The 26,178-nt window shown below is 38.8% G+C and overlaps 1 protein-coding gene across 4 annotated transcripts in view; it reads left to right on the forward strand.

The window, feature by feature from the left end:
- Positions 1-26,178, forward strand: part of LOC102698485 (carbohydrate sulfotransferase 1) — a 39,523-nt gene that overhangs the window by 9,430 nt on the left and 3,915 nt on the right. For 2 of the 4 annotated variants that reach the window (XM_015352007.2, XM_015352006.2), the window contains exon 3: positions 1,629-9,924. In XM_015352007.2, the coding sequence (XP_015207493.1) occupies positions 1,629-2,752 (1,124 nt within the window). In that variant the 3' untranslated portion in view covers positions 2,753-9,924. Of the gene's footprint in view, positions 1-1,628; positions 9,925-23,849; positions 23,921-26,178 lie in introns of those variants that run through there. The other 2 variants (XR_001478935.2, XR_001478937.2) reach the window with 2 other exon arrangements.

The raw sequence follows: 26,178 nt of genomic DNA on the forward strand, positions 1-26,178 counted from the left end.
ATTATATCATATTTTGATATAATATTTTATATATATTATATATTTAACTGGATATCCAAGGCATCAGTTTTCTGTTACTCATTGAATGCCATCAGTGAGTTTCCAATCAGGCAGTGGCGGATCTTGAAAAGTGCTCCTGTTTATATTTTAGATAACCCATGAAGTAAGAGGAGACAGAGTGTCGAGCAAGGAACGGCGCTTAAATTTCAGCAATCTAATTCAAAAGAATGGGCACCAAGCTAGGATGGAGGATGCAACAGCAGTGTGAAAGATTTAGCAAATTTCAAGGAATGCAAAATGTGAACAGATTATTATGAGGCTATACATATTTTTAATTGAACATTTGTCATATTGTAATATAAAATAATTTGCGAAAATGGGATGTTCATCATTCTAATTACTTTGTGTAACTTTAATTAGCACAACACACTTATTAACTTGTTACCATAAAATAATAAGCAATAGCTGAGTCAATATCCCTAAATAACAGTGTATATAGTCTCTAACCAACAGGGATTCCTTTTTATGTTTTTAACTATAGGAAATATTTTAATATTTTATTCACACAGACCTGTAAACAGGAACATCTCTCATTGTAAGACAATGTAAGTAAATCTCTACAGTATGTTTACAGCTGTGGTTACTCACTGAATGCTGAATGTACTGCTAATGCTACCTTTGTGTACATCTGAATAGCATTTTGCATCCCTGAGGATCTCATAACCCTTTAGATATGGGAAGGGACCCACCTGAACTAATGCTGAGGTGCAGCCCTACTGGAGTGACACACAAGAGGCATTCTGTACCAGCATCCCTGCTACACAGCAGATCAGGGGAAGGGGAACCACACCTAAAGAAGGCTCCACGGCCAAAACGTTGTGTTTTCTTTCTTCTCTTTTCAGCATGGAATAAACCTATTACTTGTTCCTTTGCAGCCTACGCATGCTGACAAACCTACCCACCTGAACTAGATCAGGTGAAAGGCTGAGGAATTGTTTTGCCAGTTCAATTATTGGAGATCTTTAATGTGGCCAGAATGTGCGAGCCCAGAGAGGAATGTAGCCAAAATGCTGGGGTTAACCACTCTATCGTATGAACTATGCCACTGGACTAATGAGTACAGTAAGTAGTCAGGAACATGTAATGTCTCATTCAAAGAAGAAGCAAAAATTTAAGCAAAGTGTTAATACTCACCACATGTGAGGATTGGTCTGGAAATTCTCTTCCATAGGGAAGAGCACGTCCTGACTCCTGAACACCACTTACTGTGGCATTGTGGGATTTAACTGTTTGTCAGTGGTACAGTTCGGCACTGTAATCAAATACACAATGCAAACTCACTAAGGTGCATTGCAGTCCAGGGTGTTTGGAAATGCAGAAACTCACTTTGACAGTCGCATTTGTTTGCCATCCTTTCCTTGTTGAGCCTTGTTCGGCCAAACAGATCTGCTCTTTTTCATTTTCCCGACTTCTAAAATAATTCCAATGAATAAAGATTCTTGAATATCTCCTAGGAACACTTGTTTTAGGCCTACGCCTGTTTCTGAAATGACATTTGAGATCACTTCTACTGGAGTACCTAATCAGACTTGGCCAAACTGTTGTTGCTCTCTCATTCTTCCCCGCAGAGTATGGATGGAGATCGCTCTGCGACGATGGAATTCAGCCTCCCGGAACCTCCCACTTTCACGGCAGGAACCACATCATCCTTTTCGCGACCACTAGAAGTGGATCGTCCTTCACCGGGCAGCTGTTCAACCAGCACCCTGACATCTTCTACCTGTTCGAGCCGCTCTACCACGTTCAGCAGGCGTTCACCAACTCCAGCACGCGGCTTCGGAAAATCCTGGACCGCCGCGCCTTGCTGGGCGCGTACAGAGACCTGCTCCACAACCTCTACAACTGCGATTTCTACTTTTTGGAGAATTACATCAAACCGGAGCCCAGGGACCACGTCACGGGCTCATTCTTCAGGAGGAGTTCCAGCAGTGCCTTGTGCTCTCATCCAGTGTGTAAGGAACTCCCCGACACCGAAGAGCCGGATGAAATCTGGTGTTCTAAGAAGTGTCGGACGCTCAACCTCACCCTGGCTGCTAGAGCGTGCCAGAAAAGAGGGTCTATGGCTATTAAAACAGTTCGGATCCCCGAAATCAAGGACCTGAAGATCCTCTCGGAGGATCCAAGGCTGAACCTGAAGATTGTACACTTGGTGCGAGACCCTCGGGGAATCCTGGCGTCAAGGATGGTCGCTTTCATGGACCAGTTCCGCGCTTGGAAAATATGGAACGCCACTGGCAGGAGACCGCATTACATTGACCTCTCCCAGATCACCAGGACGTGCCAAGATCTGTCGGACTCAGCTGAGACTGGCTTTCAGAAACCCTCCTGGCTGAGAGGGAAGTACTTGCTGGTTAGGTATGAGGACTTGGCTAAAAATCCAGAAGAGAAAGCCAAAGAAATTTACAAGTTTATCGGCCTGGAGATGGATGAAAAAGTTCGCACTTGGATAATGCACAACACCAACAGAAGCGCAATCCCAGAAGGGAATTATAAATTTTCAACAACGAGAAATTCCAAAGCTACCGCTGAAAGCTGGAGATTAAATCTGGCTTTTGATATTGTTCAGACAGTCCAAACTGTTTGCAATAACACTTTATATCTGTTAGGGTACAAACCTGTGAATTCAGTGACTGACCTGAGAAATATGTCCAACAGTTTAGTTGAGCCAAGAAATTTTTTGCCATTTTTGTGATGATGGTGTTGTTTAAAAGATCATAATGTGGTATGTAAGGACTTTAACACAATATGGATTTTTGTATTTGCCTGATGGGTTTGTGTGATCATAAGACCTGATGAACTGTGTATTTTTCTAATAATAATTTTATCACAGTACACTGAATATTGAAAAGTACTGTTGATTTTTCCAATATCAAACTAATTCTGAATGCTGTGCAACAGATCACTTACAGCAGTGCGAATCTCAGGTGACTGTAGACATAAACAATATAAAAAAATATTTGTAAGTTTACATATCATAGGTTCTGCTGAGTCAACTGCCAGTATTATGTAGTTTCCAATAACCCAAAATCAAAATGAGTATGTGTGTGTATATATCTCACAAGAACATTTTATTATCTTGAGCTGAGGTGTTACACTAACATTTTGGGATTCTTAAATTTAAAGCTAATGTATAAATAAACCATACTTAACCATACACCATACATTAAAAAGCAAAGAAAGTGCAGTTTGCACCATTACTGGTAATAATTTAATGTATTGTAGTGTCAGACAGTAGCTATAATAATCTGTGCAAATTAGAACTGAAATATCCAGTATGAAAATATTATAATAAAATAATGCAAGAAAGTCAGAAGAGATTGAAAAAATCTACACAGAGTGCATTAAAAGCATACCCAGACATTAAGAAATACAGGCACTGAACTTCCTGTCATTCAGTGCACAAATAAAAAGGATTGTGTTAATAATACTTGCTGCTATAATTGCCTTTCTGTCGTAAATGTACAGTAGATGCCTGCTAAAGAAAAAGGGATGCAGCAAAAAAAATGGTCTTTTAGTTTTTTGGGGAACTTTTTGACTCGGCAAAATACATGCTGAGGCCCGTCATATTCTAATGAGCAGCCTTGACATACGAGACGCATAATGTGTACAATATACTGTATGACACAACTCCATACAAGGTCATTGATTTAAAAGGGCAGTGCCTACCTGGAAGAAGCTGGCCACCCATGTTAATAACAGTGATTCCTTCAGATCTTACGTGAAACAGCTCAACGGGATCTTCTGCTCAATATGTTCCCAGCAACCTAATGGGCAGGATGGAGCAAATCACCGTTTTGTGTTCTTCGGTCTGACGCCTGGAAATAAACACCCACATAGCAGTAGGGTGGTCTTGTGGACTAAGCAGGACCTGCTCCAGAGGGTGTTCAGTCTACCTGGAGTGCTGACATATTATAGGAAATAATAATAATAAAACACTTTTATGGATTAGGGTGCTCTTCTGAATACGGCAGGTCTTTCTCCATATAGTTATACGTGTGTACTGTATAAATACGAGGTTATATACTGTATACTGTAGTCTTCTTGGGATGTTTTAATTGTTATGTATTTGTGTTCCTTTTAATTTAGCATCTCTTTTTAAAACGAAATGTAAAACTGGAGATCAGGGGCTGTGAACCCCTGTAGCTGTACACACCAGTGTTTTCCCTTTATTTTCCAGACTCAGCATGCTTCCCGGGAGGCCATTTCTGCCATGAGAGCGATGGTGCTTGTCCTGTTCCTGCTCTGGAACGGTTGTGCTCATGTTTCCCATACCGGTGTGCCCATTCATCTGACACCCCTGTCCACGGTGTGTGCTTGCCTTTATTCACTGTTGCAAATATACACAAAAAAATTTTGAAGAGCTTACTTTCTCCTAGCGAGAACAGGAGGCACTTTTTCATGCAAAGGGTTGTGAGAGTCTTTAATGAGGTACCAAGCCATGCTGTTAAACCTGATGCCCTGAATTATTTTAAGAAGTAGTTGGATAAGATCTTGGGATTAGTGTCTTAACAGAAACCAAACAAGCTAGATGGGTTGAAGGGCCTTCTGTTTTCTGGAACCCCTCTGTATTTTTGTAACTTTACTAGCCTGTATGAATGTGTATAATCTGAATGGAATAGTGTTGGTGGCTTGGCTCATGTATAGGTTAAGAAATCACCCTTTTCACTTGTTGGCTGTTGTTTAGTAAAGGAGTTGGGATCTGTGCTGTTGAAGGTCCTGTCTTTTGAATCAGACAGTTGAATTTGTCTAAGAGATGGAAAGATATGGTTTTAAAAAGAAACACTTTGCATTTTGTATTTTTTTTCAGGTCCTTGATAGTGTCTCATTTAATAATGTTCACATAATGTATCATACTTTTCATTTTTTCAAAAATGGAGAGTCTTTCTTCACACTTATGCTATGTGATCACAAATCACATTATTGTTATTTATGAGTTTATCTACTGTATGTAGTTAATTTATCTATGTAGACCCTAAAATGAGATATATCATTAAATGTAAGTATGCTATGCTCATACACCTTATTTTTAGTCTACATGTAATCTATATACAGTACAACCTTGCATGAATTACCTTCTAAATATATATTGTAAAGCATTTACCTAAACATCCTTAACTTGCAAAGTACAATAGCCAAGAGTATAACATTCAAACATCCAAAAATCAGAAATGCTTGTTTATTCAATCTTGTTTTATGTCTGCTTTAAAATATATCACTTTATTTATGTCCTAAATATTACATGCTTACATAATAGAAAAACCATCATAACAAATATTTGTGGAGAAGTTGGTAGGGTTCTAGCTGGATGGTTATGGGCTCAAATCCCAGGTGAGACACAGTTGTTGTTCCCTTGAGTGACGTGCTTCCCTCCAACTGCTCCAGTGAAATACCCAGCTATGTAAATGGGTATTTACATATAACTGTAAGGTGCTTTGGATGAAAGCATCAGCCAGATTCATTGCGTGAAGGCACTGCCTGTCCATGTGATTTTCTGGAGTCTGATTCAATGAAATATTTTTTAACCTTTCTCACTCGGATGATAAGAAGTGAGCAGGGTATCTGTAACTGATGCCCAAAGGGATTGTGTTTTTCCCAAGTACCTTTACCAGACAGCTGCTCCCTGTTCTGTAGCTGCATTACTTGCTCCCTGATCAAATCAGTCGTATGGAATTTTGACTCACTAATATGAGTAGCCTTGCCCATCTGGCAATATGTATGGTATTAATGGAGAATGGGGAGCAGGCAGAAGGGAGAGATCTCAATCCAATGAGATGTGTGTTCACTGTATGAAATAACCTAGGCATGTCTAGAAAACAGTGATTATATACCTCTGAAATGTCACTGCATTCCCCATACTCTGAATCTTTAACCATATTTTCAATGTGAAAATATGATGGACGTGCAAAACAGATTTAAGAAGAGTAACTTATGCATACTTAATAGACATTGGGGAATTGTATTCTCAAAATGATCAAAAAGTGTCCATTTGTTTTACCATTTAGTTTACAGTATATTTTTTGTGATAGATTGCCAGATTAAATTTACAGCTACACTGAAGGAAAGTCAGTCAGAAAAGGTTTGTCTCACCTGATATTGAATGACAGGATCAAAGCTGGTTCCTTGTCAGTTCATGACTTCATCTTTCACAGAAATTGGCTTCAGCTGTTTATTTGATCTCTGACTGAATAAGGAAGCCAGAACGATTGCAGATTCCATTTTCCCAGATAACAATCTGAATGTTAAGACACTCATTTTATTTATTTATATTTTTGCTTATTTACTTTATATTTTATTTGGGGGAAAATGAAATATTGCTTTAAAAGAAGAGTCTGGGACAAAAAATAATCCACAGTCTGTAACCCTGAAGATGTTCTTCAGTGGGAAAATGCAAATAGATGTTCCACCACTTCAGTGAAGAAAATAAAGAATGTTGGCATCGCTATGCCACTTCAGAAGCTTTCAGATTTCTGCCAGGGGAGCCTGAGTCTTCCACAAAAGGGAGAGGCACTCATTCCAAGTCAATGGAACAAGCTTGTGTCAGGACCCAAAGGCAACAATATGACAGAAGAAAATCTAATGACAAGTCTTTTAGCTTGTTTTTCCAATGCCTGTTGTCATTGCGCTGGATCAGAATAAAACATCTGGATGAACACTTAAATAACACTGTTTTAAGCCTGGTTTCTACTACAGCATATAGCGCAAGACACAACCACATGATGAAAGTAAATGGACTGAAAGAGAGGCTGTATAATTAAAAATGCAAAATGTGTTCTGTGGTGTCACCAGGGAAAAAGCAGGTGTAAAAGGGATGTTACTCACACCACACTGGTCTTCTCCGCTACTTTGTCCATTTGTATTCCGATTCCAATCCGTAATCCATTTCCTGTATCCTTAAACAATCCAAATTCCAAAGTCCGTATGTCCACACAAATCCGTGCCCTATCCAAATCGCAACCCACAAACTGTAGTCCATAATCCGTAAACCGTAGTCCGTTAGTCCTTATCCACAATCGTAATCCTCCTCTTCCTCCAAAAACCATTCACCTTGTCAGCTTCCACGCTGGCTCACCGCTTCTGGGGCATTTATATTTTGTTTCCTGATGTAGCTCACCTGTGTCTCATTGTATCGCTGAATAGACTTTCTCCAACAACAGGTCAGCTTATTCTCCTTGGCGGCCATCTTGCTCAGGTCTATATTAAGTATATTAAGTGTTTTTTTCCGGAAATACTGGTTATGAATGACCCTTCCCCTGGTAATCTTACATTCCCTCCCCCTGAGATCAGCCCCGTCCTCAGGCAGTCTAGATAAAAATAAGCAGTGCATTCAGGAGAGGGCATCTACAGTACATTCCCTTGTTTCCTTGCGGGTCTATATACTGTTCGGAATTGAAACCTTTGAAGACAAAGACTCCATCCCGTAATTCGATTATTTTTGTCCATATTTTGTAGGTTATGATGCATCATCTGTATACAATATAAACTGTCTTCCTAATAAATAATACCTTAAATAGTCAAGGGCCCATTTTATTGCTAGACATTCTTTTTCTATCGTAGAATAGTGTTTTTCTGCGGGATTTAACTTACGACTAATACATACAACAGGATGCTCCAGACCATCAATTTCTTGTGTGAGTATGGCTCCAATTCCAGTGTCAGAAGCATCAGTTTGTACCATGAAAGGTTTATTTAAGTTCGGTACCTATAAGACTGGTTGAGAAGAGAGAGTTGTTTTTAAGACTTGAAAGGCCCTCTCTTCCAATTCGGTCCATTTTATTTTTTCAGGACAACTTGTCTTTGTTAAATCATGTAGAGGGGCGGCAATGGAAGCAAACCCTGGAATGAAACGGCGATAACTCGCAAGTCCCAAAAATGTTCGTATTTGCCTCTTCGCAGAAGGTTTGGGACGGTTTTTAATTAACTGCACCTTCCAGTCTTGTGGCATGATCAATCCTCTCCCAATCGTATAACCAAGATAATTGGCTTCCCGGGCCCCTAAACAACATTTCTTTGGATTGGCTGTTAATCCTGCTTCTCACAGAGCTCCAGTCACTGCTTCCAGGTGTTGTAGATGTTGTTCCTATTTCGTGCTATGAATTACGACGTCATCCAAGTAGGCAGCCGCAAAACGTAATAGACGATTAGGTCTCAATATTCGGTCCATTAACCATTGAAACGTAGCTGGAGCACCATGTAAACCAAATGGTAGGACCCGATACTGGTACAGCCTCTCAGGTATGGCAAAAGTGGTCTTGGCTTTATCTTCTTCAGCCAGCGGCACTTGCCAATATCCTTTCGTAAGATCAAGTGTACTGATATATTGGGCGTTACCTAATAGCTCGATTAGTTCTTCTATACGGGGCATAGGGTATGCATCAAACAGCGAGATTTCATTTCAACTTTTTGAAATTGTTACAAAACCGAATAGTTCCATCTGGCTTTGGTATCAAAACTATCGGGCTATTCTCATATCTAGCATTTTGCCCAATGTTTTAATTAATTTTCTTTTGGCTTCCGGTATTCGACAGGGGGGTAGTCTTACCCTCTTCCCTGGTTCTGTGATAATCTTATGTCGTATAAGAAGTGTTTGACCAGGTGTCCGGGAAAAAACATCTTTGTTTTCCCTAGGAATTCTTGTAATTCCTGCTTCTGAGCTGGAGCCAGGTATCCCATGGCTACAGCACCTGTTTCTTCTTCCATAGGGTCAGGGGAGAAGTGGGAGAGCAGGACTTCTGTACCATGCCATTTCTTCAATAAATTTACATGGTAGATTTGATGCTGCCGTCTTTTGTCATGTTGCTTGACCTTGTAGTTAACCGGACCCACTTTTTCCACCACCTCATTCTGGGGTTGGAACTAAGACCAATACTTTGTCCCCAGGCTGAAATTCTCTCACAATAGCTCCCCTATTATACATCTGTTTTTGTTGAGCCTGGGCTTTCTCCAGGTTTTCCTTCACAATGGGAACAATAATGTTTATTCTTTCTCTCATCTGCTCCATGTGTTCAATGATGCTCCCAAGATTCTTTGGCCAAGTCTAATAGGCCCCGTGGTTTCTGAGAGTATAGGAATTAAAATGGGGAAAATCCGTTCAAGGCCCAAGGTACTTCTCGAACGGCGAACATGAGATACGGGAGCAGCTGATTCCAATTTTTACCATCCTTTTGCATGGCCTTCCTCAGCATGCTTTTCAGGGTCTTATTAAAACGTTCGACTAGCCCGTCGGTTTGAGGGTGATAGACCAAGGTTCAGATCTGATGTATACCCAATAGCTTACATAAGTCTCGCATTACTTTTGACATAAAAAGAGTTCCTTGGTTGGTTAAGATCTCTTTAGGAATTCCCACCCTAGCGAAAAGTTCTTCTCCGTTACTTTGTCCATTTGTTTTCCGATTCCAATCCGTAATCCGTTTCCTGTATCGATTAAACAATCCAAATTCCAAAGTCCATATGTCCACACAAATCCGCACCGTATCCAAGTCGCAACCTACAAACCGTAGTCCGTTATTCCTTAATCCTTTTAACCACAATCCTAATCACCCTCTTCCTCCAAAATGCATTTACCTTGTCAGCTTCCGTGCTGGCTCACCGCTTCTGGGGCATTTATGTTTTGTTTCCTGATGTAGCTCACCTGTGTCTCGTATCGCTGAATATGCTTTCTCCAACAACGGGTCAGCTGATTCTCCTTAGCGGCCATCTTGCTCAGGTCTATATTAAGTACTGTATATTAAGTGTTTCGTTCCGGAAATACTGGTTATGAATGACCCTTCCCCTGGTCATCTTACAGTTCAAGCGCAGTAAGGTTTGCTACTTCTTTTTTATGTTGACGTGCCAGTATTTGTCTTGATTTTATACTGTCTAAAAAAATGATCTATAAAATATTTGTATATTCAATATTTTGTTAATAAACATTATTTACAGTAGACCAAATGTGATCTAGTGTGTTATTAATTAACTGGCACAATTCCATAAGCAAATCAACTTCGTCTTATAAAGATGGTAGGGTAAACAGTATGCTCTTTAATATGGCTCAGATCTTTCTGTGTATACAGTTGCTGCTTTGTGGATAACATAGGCAATCATTCCTTGGGGATTCAATTTTAAAATTAATCTGGAATTTTGTCCACTTCACCCCAGACTGTTTCCAAAAGGTACATAATTAACCTCTTATTCCACCTCATTCCCTGTTGTCAACGTTTGTGGGGAAAAAAGTTTTCAATCTGTTTCTGAGTAACTGCAGTGAGGGCCAGTTTATTGTTTCAAAAGAGCTTGCTTGCATTTGTGTCTTTTGATTGATTGATGAGTTTACATGAGAAATCTGCCTGTGATGGCAGGTTTATTTTTCTCAGCGATTCTAGTTGAGTTTTTTTATTCTTTTCAATCCACTCACTTCAGTCTGTATTCACTTTCATTCTAACTTGGAACCAAACCAGAGAACAAAATAAATCAGATTTCTGTTTGACGGCTTTGGGATAGTCACACATGAATAATGTTGTTTTAGTTCCTCCGGTAGTCTAGAAAATAACTGGCAATTGTATTTTACCAATTTATCATTGTAAAAAACTAAGTTTATGACTTGATAGTACTAGAATTACTATTGTAACAACCTTGTTGTTGAAGCCAAAACCCTGCCTACCTCCAATAAATGGCCTGATGAGATTCTTTCCATCAATTACTGTACTATTACAGTAATACAATTCTCTTAGTTACTAACTATCAAGCCAAACCAAATGGCCTTCTCTCATTTGTAACCAGAGTTCAAAGGAAGAGTCCAGCTAACTGCCTTTGCAAGTGATTGCATTAACATCACTTTATTAATCCTATACAATTTCTTGCATTAGGAATTTGTCTTTTCACATACCCCAGCTTGCTCTCCATGAGACACACAGACAGGGAGAGAGCCTGGGGTCAGAGCACAGGGTCAGCTATTGTATAGTGCCCCTGGAGCAGTTGGGGTTAAGGTCCTTGCTCAGGGGCCCAACAGAGTAGGATTCCTCTGCCAGCTGCAGGATTTGAACCAGCAACCTTCCAGCCACAGGCAAAGATCCTTAGCCACAGAGCCATCGCTCCACCCATTAGGTCACATTCTCTGTTAAAAAGCTGTTTTTGACTCATCTTATAAATATGAGTCCCAAAAACAAAAACATTTACGCTTTCATGAGATGTCCTCATTTATTTTTCTCTCTGAATATTTTCAGTTGTGTCCATTGAATAGTTTGCATGTGTTCTTTGTTTTTTCTTTGGCGGAAACATCAATCCAATCAGTGCTCCAATCTGCTGTATGCATGCGTCCATGCACAAATAAAACTTCTGTCAATAGACAAGGACACTTTTAGGAAGTAAAAATAATGATTCATAAAATTTAAAAAAACATTGAAAATCTTTGAAATTGCTTTGTGCAAAGGTTCTGCATCCTTTATAATTTATGTGGAAAAGTACAAACCTGATACAGTAACTCTGGGATGTAGAAAATATATTATATTAATAATGAAAGGAAATACAGTATGAAGTATTTACAGTACAAAAATCATGCTATCTAGAAAAGCACAACAACATGTTTACTGCACTGTAGTTACATTTTTTTAAAAGCTGAATACGGACGGTCTGTATGTCTCTAAAACTGAAAGTGACTCATACATTGAAATGATTTTCTTGTAGTTTGTTACCAGGCTGCAGTCTTGCTGGAAGTAATAGGGCACAAACTTGATGGAGTCTTCTGTCCAAATGATTCAAAATTCAGTAAAATACATTTTAAGTTAGATTTCCAATATCACAGACAGCTGGAACAGGGCCTTCTTGTGAAAAGAATGGTAATGCCAGCACATTTTTCAGACTTTTTTTCAGAATTATAATCATTTTTCCTTCAAGAAAACATCTGAATCTTGATCGTGTTAGTTTACTTGACATAAAATACAATGTAAAATTCTGTAAACACTGATTTTAGAACAATCCGATCAAGATTTCTTCTAAAAAAAATAAAATACAAAAGAAAAGCTGAAAAATGAAATAAAGACAGCTGTTAAATGTAGTCATTTATTCAGTATCTTATGAGCTACAGTATATGTTTTAATTTTGGTAAATACTACTGGCTTAACATTACTAGACATGATTTTTACTAGGTAACAAAAATCAGTAAATGGTATTGAAATTCTGTGAACACCAGCCTCAGCATATTTCATACCGGGACTCTCTGAAGACCAGAAGAGCTTTCTGTTTTCTCAGCACATGTGCAATAATATGGGGAAAAAAATCTCGCTTTAAATCACATATAGTTGTGCATCAAAAACTAAGATTAAACTGTGAAAGTGGATTATGTTTTTTATTTAAAATGTCTAGGATGATTCAGTCTAGCTTTCTGTTCAAACATGAAACAGGTACACCCAAGTCATACCCAAAAGCAAGGACTACATTTCCCAAGATGTCAGTTGAAAAATATTGTACGTACATTTTTATTCTATTTACAGTTGTAATTTTTCCAGCCCTATACAGCTGGTGACACCAGTAGTATTTCATACCAGTTTTAAGCATTTACTGAATAAACACAGAAGTGTTTTAAATATGCATGTGTATACTATGAGTAAAAAGGTATTTTGATATATAAACTGTAAGACATTTGATTTAGCCCAAATGTGATCAGTCTTCAGGTTCAGTCAATGCCTTGCTTGGGTTTTTTTTAACTTCAATGACATTTCTCTCTTATTGGGGACCAGCTGACATTCTGTACTAATGCACATGTAGCACTCTTATTCTGTTTGCGAAGTTTAAATCAACAGTGACAAAACATGTATAGTAACTAGCACTACAGTAACAAACTGCTGCCTGGCAGTTCACAATGACTGCATAATTCTGTGCAAAAACAGCCGCACAATCTCTCTCGGAAATAATACTACTGTATATGTATGCAGTTGTTCAAATAAGGAAGAAACAACAACAGATGTAATAATCATTTATGGTTTATCACAACCTCTACTATTAAAGTAACAGATGCTTCTATAAAGAGAATATAGCTGATTAAGATAGTGTTGGTGTTTTGTTAGAAGTACCATTTTGCTACAGGGGATGTACCCCCCTTTCATGTTAGTAAGTGGAATTATTTTATTTAGCTAATGGTACCATGTGATACTTTATATGTGAGTAAACTCTTCTAGACTATAGCTGGGAAGATCACCTATTTTCCCAACTGGGTGCCTCAAGACCTCCAGAAAACGAGAGGAGGACATTCCGTACTTATGTGTCCGATTATTACCTTAATATTCCATGAGCCTTATTAAGATGCTCTTCAAACAGTCTTGCATTCACTGCATGGTGTCTCTTTTTAATTTACGGCTTGGGTGGCCAGCTCTGGTCTTTAAAGGCCATCGCACAGCAGGTTTCCGTGTGCCCTTCAACACTGTATCTCCTCTGAATATTTGCACTGTTGTAGTGCAGGAGCTTATTGGTTCATTTGGGCAATGAATCGGGTCATGAGTAAGGATGTAATTAGTGAGGATCAGTAAGGACTTGTAAGAATAATAGGACTGTGAAGGTGACACAATAAGAACCATCGGAAAAAGGTTCGCACAGGCAGAAAAGGTCAGCCGCAGGGGCAGTCAAAGAAGTGGAGTCCAGGTTATGGCACAAAGATATTGTGCGGACAGTGGCCACAGAAAAGCTAGGAATTGGCTGTGTCCAAAGGAAGAGCTGGGGGAATGCTAAACCAAGGGACAGAAGAGACCTGGAGTTCAGAACATGATATTGAAGTTCTGGCATGGCAGAAGAGGAAAGGTTTGCATGAGCAGTTGGGTAGAGGCAACAAGGGGGATGGACACTGAGGGAAGGAATCAAAGGGAAGAAGATCACGAGGGCTGACATGTGGTCAGTCAAGACCAACAGGATATGATTCCTGCTCCACGGCGTCCAACAAACCACATTACCTGGGGGCTACGAGAAGATCCAAGCTGCACACACTGCGGGAAGCCAGCATTTCACCCCGCAACTCACACCTGGCAGAACACTGGAGCTCAGCAGGTGTCAATACCTGGGTGGGAGACTCCTGGGAAAAGCTAAGGCTGCTGCTGGAAGAGGTGTTAGTGAGGCCAGCAGGGGGCACTCACCCTGCTGTTTATAGATCAATAGATACTTCATTGATCCCGTGAGGGAAATTGGAGAAATGTGGGTCCAAATGCCCCATAATACTGATGGGGACACTATACTGTAAAAAGGCGCCATTCTTCTGATGAGACGTAAAACCGAGGTCCTGACTCTCCGTGGTTCTTATCGTTTCTTGAAAACAGTAGGGGTGTAACCCCGGCGTCCTGGCCAATTTCCCCTCTGGCCTTTACCAGTCATGGCCTCCTAATAATCCCTATCTTTGAACTTGCTTCATCACTCTGCTCTCCTCCCCACTGAGAGCTGGTGTGTGGGGCTGCACATTGGTGGGTGTGGAGGAGATCCCCATTACCTGTGAAGCACTTTGAGTGGAGTGTCCAGAAAAGCGCTATATAGATGTAAGCAATTATTATATACAGTAAGTCCTTACATTAGATCACTGGTGAGCCAGCTGGAGGATGAAATGCACATAAATGAAAAAAGCATCAGCATCAGCATGATGGAGCTGACGGCCCCAAGGGAGGAGGAAGCAAGTACCAGCCGTTGGTGGAAAGAAGCAGAAAAGGGACTGATCAGCCTGCCCTATGCACATCAACTCTGCAACAACTAGTGAAGAGTGGACTCATCTGAAGATAGAGCCATTAGCAGCAAAAGCCATGAGCTGCAGTTATGTAAATTCAATGCATTTTCACCAATAGACAACAAAACAAACAATAAAACAGTAAAAATGAAGTGCAGTGCAAATACAGGGTACTATGCATGTTATTACATTGTCTCAAACATACTTTCAATGTAATTAGTTAGTAATGTGTTTTGTATTATTTTTGTTATTGGTCAATTATTCTGCATTCACTTGTCAAATATTAAAGGTTTCACATTAAATAAGGTTGTCTGACTATTAGCCAAAAGACACTAACAGAAACCTGAAGACATTTTCAGTGTGCAATAAATAAAGTAACTGCTCAGAACGGGAAGCAAACATTTCTGCTGGGTTATTGATTTTGCAAGTTTTCTTTCCTTTAAAGAAGCGGGCAGAATTTGTAGTACCTCAAGGAAGTAAATCTAATCAACTGGGAGAAAACAGCCATCCAGAATGTAATATTCCTTTCATCTGACAAATGTTCAGTCTAGATTTATCTGGAGAGGCTAAAAAATAGGAAACCACAAAGCGCATTTTTCTGTTAAAAGGCCTTTCCAACACTTCCCTTCTAACATTTCTAAATGTATATATTTTTAGAAATCCAGGGCTCTCAGAGTCTTCAGGACTTATGCATGAATGCTCGTAGACTGTTGGCACATGTAATGTTCTGATTCAGATCCAAGATCGGTTTGCTGAGAAGGCCCAGATCTGTATTGTGATGATGAAGTGCTTTGGACCAATTTGAAAAATGATATACAGTAGGAGCCTTTCTAGCCACAGACAGAAGTTTAGAGTCACATTATGGTTAGTGACCAGCTTCACAGGTCTTTTTTAATGCGCTACTGATAACGATCGAATAGAAAGGGGTCTTTGCATTTGTGTCCAAATATTTAGCTCAATGAAGTCATTAAAATCAGAGATGGAATTAAAAAACAGATCCATGCTGCCCTTGTGAGCTTGACCCACTCCTCTCTGGGGTAACTCTTTAAAAAACAACACTGAAAAATATCTAAACATGACTCTAATTGCATTATCAATCTAATAGCTCTATTGAGGTCATGGAGAAGGCACGACATAGAGATACAAGATAAAACCCTCTGTGAACAAACAACGGGGAGAAAAATAGATTTCCACAGCAGATGTTTGAAGTTCCTGGATCATTAGCTAATGGGTTGTCCCGCAAAAATAACAGCCATACAGTTTCAGTTTACATGTTTAGTAAGAAGCTACAGGACTACACAGTTAGAAAAAATTAACAACATAACAAATAATGATATCTCTATGTCATTATTCATTCGGATGTCAAAGATTCTTAGCTTACACTAGAAAACACAGTTAAAGTTATGATTAACAGTTATGACCATAAATGACCAAGGATCAGGGACCAGCTATGAACATAGAACCATAAAGGTTGTTATGTTCAGAACTGTCAGAGGGAAAATGAATTGGGGCCATTCATGAAGATAGTTCCATGTTGATTAAAGTGTGAGTCATTTAGGCACTGTACCTGTATACGATTTCTAATCTTGTGGCCACAATGTGAGCACCAGACTCTCCATGGTCATTAAAAATCCCAGGGCATTTCTTGAAAAGAGTAGGGGTGTTACCCCGGTGTCCTGACCAAATTTCCCATTGGCCTTTACCAATCATGGCCTCCTAATAATCCCTATCTCTAAACTGGCTTCATCACTCTGCTCTCCTCCCCACTGATAGCTAGTGTGTGAGGAGCGTACTGGTGCACTTTGACTTCTGTCTCATCATCCAGGTGGGGCTGCACACTGGTGGAGGAGGGGATCCCCATTACCTGTAAAGAGCTTTGAGTGGAGTGTTCAGAAAAGCGCTATATAAGCATAAGGAATCATGAGAGGTCTGGCCTTTACTGCTATTCAGTCCTGGTCTTTAAAGTCTTTTGGATTTCATTCCACGTTGAACTCTTAATTACTTTATCTGAAGCAATTCTTCACTTAATTAGTCTTTATTACCATTGCTTTTAAGTCATTACGTATTGAGGGTTCTAGGTTACAGTACCTATAAAAGCCGATGAACTACAATCTTCTAGGACCAGGAAGGAAGATCACTGAACTAAGTATTGTAAAGTGAATTCACATAATGGTTCACATAATGGTTTCAGGTTTGTTAGGTTTTGCAATTTTCGCTAAATAAGCCTTATGTTATGTGAGCTGTATATCTGGGAATGGGCAGTTAAAACCATGAACACTTGGATAAGCTACAGCAAGCCTTCTATTAAAACATTTTGCTGAGCCAGCCTCTGTGATTAGGTGCATGCAGACCAATCTGTAAGTGTCATGGGATTATACAGATACAGATGTTTGATGTGCAGTTTATTCTCAAGCAATACAAAATATTCAGTAAAATTTAGAAGTATGAAAATCCCACTTGGTTAAAGAATATATTTAGTTCTAAATTTTCATGTAATTCTTTAATTGTTTTTTCAAAAGGCACATAAAAAATAATGTTAAGTAATGAAATCTCTTGGCCCTATATACAATAAAACACTTAAATGAATTTGCTTCCCATGGGGATTTTAGCATCTAACATTTTAAATACTGTATATTGCACTACTCATAGTTCCTTAAAGTTGCCACATTGTTGATTGTACTAATTACATTGTGTACTCATCGGTAATGATCTCTAGCAAAATTACATTTCTACACACATTTAATGGGTTAAAGATTGTGCTTCTCTTTTAACAGAAGCAAAAGAAGAAGCATAAATTAATATTATTAGAGTAATTAAATGCTTAATTGATCCCATCCAGTACGGCTCATTTAGTACGGATCTGATTGCAAGGGGGGCATATGGTAATTGCTAAATTGCTGAGATAATGCAAGAGGTAATTAACCATATTACAATTTAAAGTAATAGGTATCATAAAATTGAATTCTGAACACTGTCTATATTTTATAAGGAAAGTAACTATTTATAGCTTAATGGCCTAAGCCGAAACAAATTGCCTATATTTCAAAGCTAACAAAGCCATAATTTAAATGACACAGAATATTAACTCCATTCTCATCACTTTTCTTTCAGGAAGTCAGACATGGCAGAGTAGATACATGGTGAGCTTTACAGTGGGGATACTGGAGCACACTAATTCGGGGACCTGGTAATAACATCACATTTATTCTAATCAAAGATGCCCTGCCTCCTACAGTATTGAAGAGCAACCTGACCCCATGAAACAGATTTGTTATGCAGCCTGAATGCCATATCGTTTTTATTACATAAGAGCTACAAAACAGCATTGATGTCTATCATCTCAGTCCACAATCTTTGTGAAAGATTCAGTAATATCAAATCCATGGACAGAAATGTGGTAGCATTGTAAACATTTAAAAATAACAACAAAAGTGCAGTACACAATGAGAAGAGCACATTTTCCATCACGCCTCTGGGTTTCAGCTGCTCTGTTTGCAGAGGTGAGGGATTGTATTTTTGCTTATTCTGCTGTGGGAGCTTGTGCAATGTTAACCTTGTTTGCTACAGATCAGGTCACAGCCTCTTCTGCTTTTCCCAGAAGTGAACAGTAACCATAGCAATGAAGCTTTCCTTAATTTCGAAAGAACTGGAAAGTATTATACAAATTCCCAAATTATCTGTATTTTCACAGATATCTTGGTAGCAACAACAGGGGGGAATTTATCACAAGTGGCAGATACTGGCATTAAACCCGTGCAGTAAAAGAGACATAGATTAAATTCTTGTCTAGTTTGGCAGATGTTTTCTGCCAGGGTTCTTGTCGTATCTAACATACTGTTAGATCTTCCTTCCAGCTCTTCTGCTGTTAATGACCTGAATAAGCTTAATCAGTGACTAAACTGGACATGCCGAGCTCTTCACAAGCTGGAGCTTTAAAGTGAAGGCTTGTGTAAAGAAAAAGGTTCCTTGTGAGGAGCAGAAATTACACTCCAACAACTCAAGGTGAAAAGATAGTCAAAGGAAACTTTTGATGTCTAAAGAAGCCTTATTTCTCAGAACATACTGTATGAGAAAACAAAATAAAAATGGGCAGTTTTCCATTCATATTTATATAGGTAGATGACATCATACAGTTTACATTGAAAAGCAAAACTCCCTTTTGTGACATGAATCTGTACCCAATCTTAAATCTGCTTTAAAGTCAGTTGTTAATATACCACCTGAAGGCAACCTCAAGGTGACCTCTAATAGATGTTAGTTTCTTTGAAGTCAAAAAGTACTAATTTATTTCCTCTTAACACTTGGTTTACTGACAACTAACGAGACAAACTGTCTGAACCCTAATCTCTAATCTGGATCTCTAATCTCTGGGAGCATGGATCCGTGTAATACCACATGAGACAGATGTAGAGCACCTTCAGAAATGTAAAAACAATTTCAGTCACTATGACTTCAGAGCCTAGCTCTGATCACACGCAGTCAAACCTGAATGAGCTTTATGAGGACTATATTTATATATTCCATTCCGAGGATGTCTGTATAACAGATCAGGAAACCCAGCAGATGAAAGGGTTTTGGAAAAATGCCACGCATGAGGCTCAAAGTTGAATTTTGGATTGATTAAAAATGAAGACATAACACCATGAAGTTTGCTACAGCTTTTCCTGTAGTGTAAATACTTTTAACAGATCATCTCTGTTCCATTACACAGGGAGGGTACAACTGCTAAACACCCCTTGAGCCTGCCAAAGAAAAAAAAAACTCCAAGAATTGAGTAGAACTGAATAATTGTTGACAGCCAAGTGACATGGGTATTAGAGTCACACCTCCGATGTAGTGGGCTCGATTCCAGACTGGGATGCCTCCTGTGGAGCTTGCATATTCTTCCTATGTTCGCTTAGGTTTTCTCTGGGTGCTCTGGCTAGGTTAGTTGGTATCTCCTATCATACAGGTATAGGAGTGTACATGTGTGGGAGTGCCCTGCAATGGATTAGCATCCCATCCAGGAGTGTCTTTGTGGCCTATGCATCCGGGATCAGCTCCAGGTGGCTGCAACCAGCCACCGGCTGTTGCTTTTCCATAATGGATGATTGAACAGTAGTTAATTGTATGGAGTATGGAAATTGGTGCAGTACACTGGGTTTTGATTGACTGTCAAAATAATGGTTTCCCAAAGCTTTTGGAAATTTCAGCACACAATCTGAAGCCATGATGGACCAAACGGCCCTCTCTCATTTGTAACCATCATCATGTACATTATTGACATTCTAGTGTAGAGTCTTCATTAATTCCATCTCAACAGCAAAAAGACACCACACACCGCTGACACAATTAAATCACAAAGACTTGCCCATACTGCTAAGACCTTTTCACAAGAAAACACCAGGTTAAGAACAAATGTTCATTTTAACAGATGTGTAATGGTGCTTCATGCAATGAATTAGCTCCATTTGTCACTAATGAAACCTGATGCAGGATGGAGGCAACTAAAGTACTTGAGATGGAGCATCATATTTGGCCTCATGTAGTAGAGATTTAGGCCGTTGTAAAGATACAGGCTTCACTTCATAGGACCAATTAGATGTCTTCTCTGTTGCTGATAAGTTTGATCAAGTGTTTATGTGCTTGTGCAAAGCTTGAAAGAAGATTCCATAACCTGTCACATGACTCAATTGAGCAGAAAGGCTCTTTCACAAAGCATAAATAAATTAACCCTTCTAAAATAACTTAGGTCTATAATGTGTAGCTACAAATCAGTTTTTGAATTTTGATTGTTCGAATTGGAAATGTAAATACAGTGAAGTAGGCTCTTTGGGGCTTTTATCCATTCCTTTGCTAGTCTTTAGGAAGATTGTTTTAGGTAGGATGAAAGGAAGCTTCTGCTTTTTTTCTATAACAGCATTCCCCACAGCCTAATGCAGCTTTTCTTCCTCCTGAGAATAATGATGGTAACAATAAAAAATGTGTATCAAAGCATCCAGCTTGTGCTTGGAAAATAACAAAACAGTCAGGGATATTTCAGAGGCTTGAAGTCTTCGTAACAGTGTTGGTGTCAACCACTCTGAGTGTCTGTCACAGATCTAATGAATTGTAAAGGCACACAGCGGCTCATTTACATGCGTCAGAGGAGCAGGGGAACATGCTGACTTGATATTGGAAGACGGGAAGTGCTCTTGAGATTGATTACATGCGCATCAGTTTCTCAGACAAGATTCTCATTTATACTACTTGATATCTCAACACTTTGTTGTACTACATGGCTCCAAGCAAAAAAAAAACATCCAGCTGATTGCTTTGCAACACTCATCCCTCCTTGGACTTTACCAGATATCAGAGGCAGTCCCACGAAGAGTAAAACATTTATCAAAAGCTTACATAATATTATTTAATCTCATTCAGCTTTCCTGCTGTGTGGAGAGATTTTTTCTGCCATCATGTCCCATCCATCCATTATGTGAAAACCACTAATTCCTGGTCTGAATCACAGCAACCTGGAGACACAGAGCAAAAGGTAGGATTGCACCCTGACTTCCAGCTAGCCCCTGGGGTTCCAGGATGCAGTCTTTCCTTTTGCTCTGTGCATGGGTACAACCTGTGGAAGGGTTCTCTCATAGGGATTAATGCGCACCAAGTATCTTAGCCAACATGTCTTTGGAAAGTGTGAAGAAAGCAGTGCACCCAGAGGAAAACACACAAAGACCTAGAGAGAATGTGGAAACTTGAAAAGGTGTCCAGTCTGGCATCAAACCTACGAACACAAAAGCTTTTTGGTGGCTGCATTTACCAACACACCACTATACTGTTCTCAAGGACCTGCTCTCTATCACAGCTGCAGGTTCTCAGCTATGTTTCTTCCATTTCTTGAGTGCTACAATACACAGTATTATATCAAAAGATAGACTTTCATGAGGTGAATTTCAAAGCCTTTTTTTTCTAAATCTTAGAAATCCCCTACATTTTGTAGTGGAGCTACAATATCCCTTAACTAATACATTTATATTTCTCATGTCTGTGCTCTCTTAGTCCAATATGGGCTGTATAAATGAGTGGTTCACAAGATTCAGGGAGGTGGCAACTATATTTTAATCTTTTTCCACTTTATAATGGACAATTGTTAATGAGCTCTGGTCAACAGTAAGCCAGAATGAACACATAGGAGTGGAAGTGGTGCTTTTTTACAGGGGATTATGATTTCCTTATTAACAGACAGGAATGTGTTGAAGCAGTGTCCTCTTTGAGTAATAATAGCTTGGAATGCCTGATTGTTTGTTAAAAAATTATTAATAAAATGTAATAACAAATGTTTATGTGCTAACATGAGTGGCTGTATATTATAATGAATTCACTGTTTAATGTTACTGTAGGTATCGATTTCCCTGGTAAAGTGCCTTGTGTTGTTATACAGTATAATATACGTGTTAGCTGATGAGCATAGGTAGAAAATATACTGGTAATTTCAATGAGAACTGAAATGTAAGTAAATCATCTTCATTTTTTCCAAACCGTCTTTTTTTGTTTCAGAAGACAGATCTGTTTTGGCATTATTACATTTTGCAGTACGTTGTGAAAGCTTGCTTGTTTTTCATACTGACAGTAACCCTGAAAACTCAGCCAGAAGAAAAAACTAAATTGCTTAAATCAGAAAAATAAGAGGTTACAAATGAAAGGTCATTCAGCCCATCTAGCCAATTTGGTAGTTATTAACTAATTGATCGAAGAATCTCATTAAAATTCAGAGTGAGGGGGAATGAGGACATTACCTTAAAGCATATGACATGTTTTACCAAATTCTGATACAAAGTAATTTTGAGACTAATATCCCTCAAATGAGTCAAAGACAGCTCTTCCTTTGAGCTCTATTAAGATCATAAAAATGATCGTACAGTTGATCATACAGTTGTTTCTAGAAAGAAGCCAGGATATCATCTTGGACAATATGGGTGGGTAACTTGTTCCTGACTCCCACAACCCTTTGGTTAAAGACATGCCTCCTGCTCCCAGATTTAAATGCACTTCCACACAGTTTCCAAATTTCAGTGCAGGCCATTCCCTTAGGTTCGGAATACATCTGGTTGCTCTTTTCTGGACGAATTCCAGAGCAGTAAGAGTTTTTCTATAACATGGTGACAAGAAGTGTACACAGTATTCAAAATTAGACTTTACTCTTTAAAACTTGTTTTAAACTCTATACTTTCAACAGCAGTGTGTGTTCTATCATCTTTTTTGCTTTTTTATAGTTTTCCATAATGTCTAGAAAATGTAAAAATGTCAATGTAAACATCTAAATCATTTTCATAAGTAGCCTCTTTTAGCACAGCATTTATATATAAACATATATGTGTTTTTTTAGCTCCCATTTTGTATTTATGATTTATATTTCTACCACTTGTATGTAATACTCTGCACCTGTAGGCATTTAATGTCATCGTGAGATAATGAAAGCTGGCTTAAGATGGGTAGACAGCCACCATTTTGGATCAAAATGCAGGTGCAATGGTATGAACTTGAGCCAAGATGGCTACATGTTGCTTTTGAAAACTGGCAAAATGAGGTACAGGTTGTCTGAATGATTAGTTAACACTACAAGCAAGAAACATTCCATGAGACAGAAAGGTACTGTTAGCATAGTCTCTCATAGCCACCTTTCTGGAGTAAATAAGAGGCATATAAAACAGCTAGAAGTTAATAAAACTCACTTCTTTCTTTCCAGGCTGGAACCGAAATGCGCACTGAAAACTTTTTCTTCCTAGCACTGGGCAAATATTGGGTGTCTGCCCAGTCTTGAATTTCTTTAAATCCCTTGGAATTTTACTTTCTACTTCTTCAATTTTGACTCCTAATTTAGTAGCACCTGCAAACTTGACTAATTTATTCCAGAATCTAAAGCATCGATAGAAATACAGAAGAACAGTGGTCCTACAGTAGTATGGATCTCTGCTATACTCCACAAATTACTGTACATCATCCCAGTCTGAATATCAACCCCTTATCTGCACTCATTGTTTTCTATTTCATATCTAATTCTCAATCAAGTCTAGTTAAAGCAAATTATTTCGGTTGACTTCAGAACACACAACCTTATGCAGTCTCTCCTCAGCTTGCTTTATTATTTCTAACTAAACAGGTCTAAATAAGTCATCACCTGCGGACCAATAGACACAAGTGGGAATGACAAGGGATCGGATAACTCTCCTAGTGAGTCAATGTTTTTCTTTCTTCTTAAGTCTGTTTGGCTATATTTCAGCGAGTGTGATGAGGGCGACTGGGTTCAGTTGCTTGTGGCTCTGAGCATGCACAGCGCTGCTGTCTGGACATTACGATAGAGTACCTGTGCCACTCCAGTGGATTGGGTTCCATACGGTCCAGATTTCCGAGGGATGAACTCAGCCCTGTTGCACTAGCACACCTGAATGAGGACTGTCCTGAGATTCTCAGATTGGAACAAGGCTCACACCAATTTCAAATCTCATTCAGCTTTTTTCTTTAGAGCAGAAAACAAATTTAAAATAAAAAAAATACTAAATTAGCCGATAAAACTAACAGACATACACAGACAGGGCTTACCCAGGATAAGGTTCGCGATCCACTGTTCTAAACTATCATCCAAACACCACTAGTTTTTCAAGAGTCCTGAATAACCTGCAATGATCTAACCTGATATTTCAAGCCTGATGTGGTGCAAAACTGAAAGTCACTTCCAGTCCTCCTCTTGACTACAATGTATCTTGTGTGCAGCCTGCCTGTGAGAACATACAGTAGGAACTGATTTTGTTGAACACTTTATATTTTTCCTTAATCTCTTGTCTGGTTTTTCTTACGAGCTATAAAAATAAAAATAACAACACCCAAGGATTAAGTTTATTGAGAATGTTTATCAAGCATTTTATTCAAAGTAAATTTGGCTTGGGCTGCTCGGCTGAGGGCTGATAGAATGACCCTCTGCAGTGTGAGGAGCGACCCAGGGGCAGCTGCAGAGGTGGAGATATGGTGAAGTTGTGGGTTAATGATTGTCAATAGTGTGTCAGAAACACACTATATAAGATCACATGTAGACCACAGGAAGGAGAAGAGAGAGGACATAAGGGGAATAGAAGATTAATAAATCAATATTTATTTAACCAAGTGTGCCTAGATTATTAATCTTTTCACCAAAGCTGTGCCAGAGAATAAACAATTCACTTGCCTCTATCTATACCAACTGCTCGGGTATATTCTGGAGAATATTGGGTGTCATGAATATTTATTTTATTTATTAACTAAACCGCTCAATCAGTTCCTGGTTTTCACTATATTAGTAACCTCCATTTGTAACAGTATGTTTTTAGAAAAAGAAAAAATATTTAATCAACTCAAAAAAAGAATGTGAATTCATATCTAAACTGAATGCTATAATATACAGTACTTTATATCAATTATAATAAGATCTGCTCTGGCCCAACTCTTTAATGCCATACATTACAAATACACAATGTGAACACTGTGATATCTTTCCTCAGCAAAAATTAACAATATTATTACCTGCTTAGCACTTTGGTTTCTTTGCTGAAAAGGAGTAGAAACAACAGAGACTTCAGACTTCTTCAAAAAGTAGGCGCAAGCACTCACAGGCATTCAAATGCAGGTTCTGTAATCTTTTCCACACCAGAAGGTGCCTATAGGCACAGGGGAAGTGTGAAGACAGCTTAAATCTTGACAGCCAGGATCGAAATCAGTCTAAACCACAGGATTCTCAGGCTCAGTTCCCCGATGCCAATGCCCCAATGGTTTCCTCTGCATTTTGTTTCAGCCTTAATATTCAATTAAATAATTAGAATAATAAATTCATTTGATTTATATGTATTAGGATGTTTCTTAACTCAATGTATTTGCTTCATTATGCAGTAAATACAAAAAACGCCTCAGAACGTAACTATAAGTATAACAATTATGCAGTTCAGGTGGGGAGCTGCGTCAGCATACTGTACGTAGGCTGCAAAGGAACAAGTAATAGATTTATTCCATGCTGTTTGCATGCATGTTTATTGGTTTATCCAATTATTCCATATTCAGCATGTGCAGTTTATGCAGTTATTTATTTAGATCAGCTGTGTAGCTGTAGAGCTTTTAAGAAACAATAAGAATTCACCAACCATAAAGTTTTGACCCCTGACTCAAAGCTGTACCTGAAAGGTTTCTCTTCTCTGTGGAAAACCTCTCTTGGCCAGCAACAAACATTGCTGTTAGCTAAACAGTATATGATTAGATTCTGATGTAACTTAAAACAAAAGACCTGAGGTTGTTAAACGAACAGCTACTGTAACATCTCTTTTCTACTGTGTTGTTGTTCTGTTTGTTCTGTTTTTGACCGTCATAACTCAATAAAAACACATTAAATTGGAAATTAAGCCAATCTGATTCCTGTGTGACAGGGAAATGTTTGAGTAGCTCAACAATGAAGATCAATTTGATTAATA

This window comes from Lepisosteus oculatus, chromosome 7, assembly GCF_040954835.1.
Source record: "Lepisosteus oculatus isolate fLepOcu1 chromosome 7, fLepOcu1.hap2, whole genome shotgun sequence".
Lineage (NCBI taxonomy): Eukaryota > Metazoa > Chordata > Actinopteri > Semionotiformes > Lepisosteidae > Lepisosteus > Lepisosteus oculatus.